The 5,132-nt window shown below is 32.7% G+C and overlaps 1 protein-coding gene across 2 annotated transcripts; it reads left to right on the top strand.

Moving 5' to 3' along the window:
- Positions 1-482: 482 nt before the first annotated feature.
- On the top strand, positions 483-4,746 carry LOC115952823 (serine carboxypeptidase-like 45). 2 transcript variants are annotated; one of them, XM_031070119.1, is made up of 11 exons: positions 483-1,035; positions 1,172-1,270; positions 1,688-1,774; positions 1,901-1,996; positions 2,357-2,449; positions 2,767-2,837; positions 2,943-3,194; positions 3,635-3,759; positions 4,028-4,126; positions 4,247-4,364; positions 4,444-4,746. In XM_031070119.1, exons 1-11 carry the CDS (start codon positions 786-788, stop codon positions 4,591-4,593), a joined length of 1,440 nt encoding a protein of 479 aa, XP_030925979.1. In that variant the 5' UTR covers positions 483-785; the 3' UTR covers positions 4,594-4,746. The 2 variants fall into 2 exon arrangements, with proteins under 2 accessions (XP_030925979.1, XP_030925980.1); XM_031070120.1 differs by lacking the exon at positions 1,688-1,774 and having other exon boundaries at positions 488-1,035; positions 4,444-4,745.
- Positions 4,747-5,132: the final 386 nt, after the last annotated feature.

Raw genomic sequence — 5,132 nt, 5'->3', positions numbered from 1 at the left:
TAATAGGTCAATATATTAACTTTAACAAACAAAAACTTAAATTAAACACATGAATACCTCAATAAAAGCAACCGGTGTAGGTGGAAGTGTGGCGGCTAGAGTCTGACTTCTAAGGCTGAGAGAGTGATAAGATTTTTATTTTTTATTTTTATTTTTACTAACAAAAGAACAACAGTGAGATATGATATGACTAGGGTATTAAATTATGAATATATTAACCTTTTGTCCTTATTTTATATATATATATATATATATAATATAAAATAAATAAATATATTAATATATATATAGAGGGTATAATATAGTGCGGTTTATGCGTTTTTCATATTATAAAACCGCAATCTTGTGGTGTGGTATACTGTAACTTGTGGTGCAATGCGATTCTGGCATTTTAAGGGTGATTTTGGTGTAATTTTGGTGGTTTAGTGAATACAGGGGCCTAAATAGCCTATGGGTTCAGCCGGCACTGTTGACTCAGTTTTTATCAGAAATCTTAGTTGAATTGAGTTGTGAGTTTTTATATTTGAATAAAGCCAAGAAGATTTGAGTTGAGTTGATTATAGTTCAAACGTGTCTTTTTTTCGTTTTTTTCCTTTTGTTTTTGCTAAGCACCATTAAACCTGTCTTATCATTTTCGGAGACAAGTCTTTTTTTTTAATCATTTTCGAAAGGCCTCTTTTTGCTCACATGACTGTTCCAACTCTATAAGAAGAAGCACCAATCAAGCAAGCCTTCTATCACAAACCAAAGAGCGCTTGTTCTCAATCTCTTCCTCTCAGTCAATCATGCAGTCTCATCAGGAATGGATGGTCATAGGCATAATATGTGCATCCTTGGTGCAGATTTTTATTACTGTGGAGTCTTTTCGCATAGATGATAAAATCACAAGTCTGCCAGGGCAACCACAAGTCAGTTTCCAACAATTTTCCGGCTACATCTCCGTTGATGAAAAACAAAACAGAGCTCTTTTCTACTACTTTGTTGAAGCTGAATCACAGCCAGGTTCAAAGCCTCTTGTTCTCTGGCTAAATGGAGGTAAAATTACAGTATCAGCTTTAATTATATCACCTAGATCACTGAATGAACTCTTAACTCTATTTTTTTTTTCTATTTATGGTATACATTTTTCTTCTTTTTGGTGTCTGACCATGTGGTGCTTCTCTTTTCTTAGGGCCTGGTTGTTCATCTGTTGCATCGGCTTTCCTTGAGCATGGCCCCTTTAAAGTGAGAGGAGACAATCTGGTTAGGAATGAGTACAACTGGAATAAAGGTATTCCTTTTCTCCAAGTCCATGAGAAACTCTTGTTTATCTTGTTTAATTTCCTTTTTAACTGGCTATGATTAATGTTTTACTTTGTTTATAGGTGCGTCTGACTATTCTCAGACTAAACCTGCTTATTTATTTATTTATTTATCAAGGATTAATGAAAAACTAGATTTAAGTGAATTTATAAAAATTATTTAAACCTCAAAGGGTTGGCTTAATAGATTTTAAGATCTCATGATATTTATGAAATTTTGAATTCGAAACCTCTTTCTCCATCTTGGGTCACCTCTAAAGGATCCCTCTTTATAATAACTTGGTAGGTGGACAGGGAACTACACACCTCTGAGGAAATAGTCAAATAGGTCAAGACACTCTTGTTTGGCAAAAAAAAAAACTTCTTCATTTAATCTTTTGTTTCAGAAGCAAATATGTTGTACCTCGAGTCACCGGTAGGAGTTGGTTTCTCTTATGAATCATTTTACACCCATGTGAATGATGAGATTACAGGTATATTTATAATAACCTGGTACGTGGACGGGGAACTATATACACCCCTCTGAGGAAATAGTCAAATAGGTCAAGATACTCTTGTTTGGCAAAAAAACTTACTTCTTCATTTAATCTTTGTTTCAGAAGCAAATATGTTGTACCTCGAGTCACCGGCAGGAGTTGGTTTCTCTTACTCGGCTAATGAATCATTTTACGCCCATGTGAACGACGAGATCACAGGTATATATTATTTGGCCTTGTTTCCTATTATTCAAAAACATACCAATCAGTCAAACTTTTTCCTAATTAATTGATTTTAAGTACTTCTGTTATATTATTCACAGTGAATACTATATGCTATAGTTTGTGCACTTGCCTTCTTGCCAATGATTTTAAAGACAAAATACAGATGTGACAACCGCGATTCGAGAACAAAGATAAACAAAACGCAACTTACATAAATTACAACTTACATTCAAAAGTCAATATCCTTTACATGTGGAATTTTTTTTCCACGCAAATTACTATAGGGATGTTTATATAACCAATCATTTTATATATGGAGATTTTGAAACTGACGACGTGTCTACTTTTGCTAAGCACGAGACAATCTTATATTTCTGCAACGCTGGTTTGCCAAATATCCAGAATACCGAGACAGAGATTTTTTTATCGCAGGAGCGAGCTATGCAGGTAATTTTTCCATTTTAAACGAAGGCTATCAGTTTTGGTTCAAATTAACAACAGTAAGGTTTTGTGTTCATGCCCCCATACACATGTTGCTGAGAGGTCTGATAGAGAGCATGGACTAGAATCCGATATTATGGCGTATATTGAATAAATAAGATTCATTTCAACATGATGAAAAGAAATTCTTATAGTGTTAATTAGTCTAGTATTCAAAAATAAATAAATTAATTAAATAAAAAATAGATTCATCCTTCTACAAATTCGAGAGAGATTTCTTATAAAAATCATGGTCTTCTTTTTTTTTTTTTTTTTGGTAATAGGTCACTATGTGCCTCAACTCGCCCACCTCATTATTCAGTCCAATTTGAAGATCAATTTGAAGGGGATAGCTGTGAGTAGAACATAGAAATATGACCTCTGAAATAGCTTGAAAAAATTTCCCGTGTCAGATAATATTGATCAATCAAAATTTTTATTAATTCGTACTATTTTGCAGGTAGGGAATCCTCTTCTGGATTTCAGCATTGATTTAAACTGGCCATACGAGTATTACTGGTCTCACGGCTTGATATCAGATGACATTTATCAACTTGTCACTAAAGTTTGTAATGGTTCAGCTCAGATCATGAGAGGAATCATAAACCAAGAAGGAAGTCAATCAGCTTGTATTGCTGTAACTTCACAAATCAAAGAACTTACTGACACCATCGACCCTTTCGATGTCACCGGTGACATTTGTCCATCACCTGTTAAGTCACATATGTACATGCCATATAAGGCCTTCTTGTCTAAATTTCGAACTTTGCCACCTCTCAATTCAAAACTAGATGCTCTCAGTCAGCAGTTAATGTTTTTACACGCCCTATCAAAACTCTTACATAATGCGACTTGTTTTTGTTAGAGATTATCACATTTTTATATTTCAAAAAGGGTAAAAATTAGATACCATTTCTTAGGAGCTATATGTTGGGTTTCTTAATTATGTTCAGATGCATAGTTTCATTGAATCTAATGGTCCTTCAATAGGATAATTCAATTTGTAATTTATTGGTCAATATAACCATGTGTTTGTATTTAATTGAACAACACTTAAAAAACTGTATATAAATTTTATGCTTCAAATTGCAACATTTTCTCCATGTAGATTTCAATTGAGAATTGCTTTATTCATCTTCCCTCTGCTTACAGCATGCTGAAAAGAAGGAACTTGTCTGTGGAGAAGGTATCACAGAAAAGTATTTAAACAGGAAAGACGTGCAGAAGGCTCTCCATGCCAAACTCGTTGGATTCAAAGAATGGGGTTTCTGCCAAGAGTAATGATCGATCAATAATCACTGTTTTTTAAAATCTTAGTAATTATATGCATCTTTAATTAAATTTAAGTAATTTCTTTCAAGAACAATTTAATATCATCAGCATGTGAAGACAATTAGGAAACAAAACTAATCATTAAACCATGAGGCTTTTCATAACAAGTCCCAATAGTGGTGCAAAGAAATCGAGTATTTGTTTTGTTTTAATAAATTATAATCCTTCCTCTTGCTGACATTGTAATTTTGGGGTTCTTTTTTACAATTTTAGTATCAAAGTTCTGCAATATGATATGACAAATTTAGAGATACCTACAATTGGTGTCTTAGGCTCACTTGTGAAGTCTGGCATCCGGGCCTTTGTTTACAGGTATAGTGATACAATCTCTTTAAGCTCTTTGCTATTTAATTACTTAATATCCTTTATCACATTTGAAGAACATAAAAAGGTCCTGCTTATAATTGATTTGATTTTGATGTAATTTGATAGTGGAGATCAAGATTCAAGAATTCCATTTACTGGGTCTCGAACACTTGTAGACAAATTAGCAAAAGAGCTGGGTCTGAAAACAACTGTGCCATACAGAGTATGGTTCGAGGGAAAACAGGTAGACATGCTCATATAGTTTTCAGTTGAATGGTTGGTGCTAAATGGTATTCTTTTTCCTGATTTATTTTTCACTGCAGGTTGGTGGATGGACGCAAGTATATGGTGAAACCCAGCTATCTTTTGCCATCATAAGAGGAGCTTCACACACAGCTCCAACAACGCAACCAGCGAGATCATTTTCTTTGTTTAAGGCATTTCTTGCAGGAGAACCACTGCCAAATGCATGAAGCCATGAACTTATCAAAATCATGAATAAAATAAGACTGTACCGTACTATATTGGCGATGTGGACAGTTGTATTTGACTAGCAAAGGCATGTCTTCAAGCAATTGCTTTAAATAAAAATGCACTAGTATTATTAATCTGAAAGAAAATTATTACCTTACTTTGTACTATTAAGATAAGATTTACATTTTAGCTTAAACAAATACCTATAATATTTTACTCCTTTTGCAAATTTGTACAAACAAATATGTACAATATTGTACACATAGTCAACCTTATAATGAGAAAAAATTTATAAATAACTAATAATAATTTATAATAGAAAATTATAATTTGATTTAAATAAAAATTTAAGGTATAGAACAATAGAATTTGGTTTATGAAAGGCAATTTTGTAATTTTACTAAACTAGTAGCAAAACCATATGATGCATGGGAATAAATAATTATTTTGTATTGTAATATAATGTACAATTTTTTCTCTAAAATTTTTTGAAGATAATTTATTCTCCCTAAAAATTAAAAAAAAAAAATTATTCAGT

The sequence above is a fragment of the Quercus lobata genome, chromosome 7 (assembly GCF_001633185.2).
Source record: "Quercus lobata isolate SW786 chromosome 7, ValleyOak3.0 Primary Assembly, whole genome shotgun sequence".
NCBI classification, from domain to species: Eukaryota; Viridiplantae; Streptophyta; class Magnoliopsida; order Fagales; family Fagaceae; genus Quercus; species Quercus lobata.
This window is presented reverse-complemented; position numbering and strand designations above follow the sequence as displayed.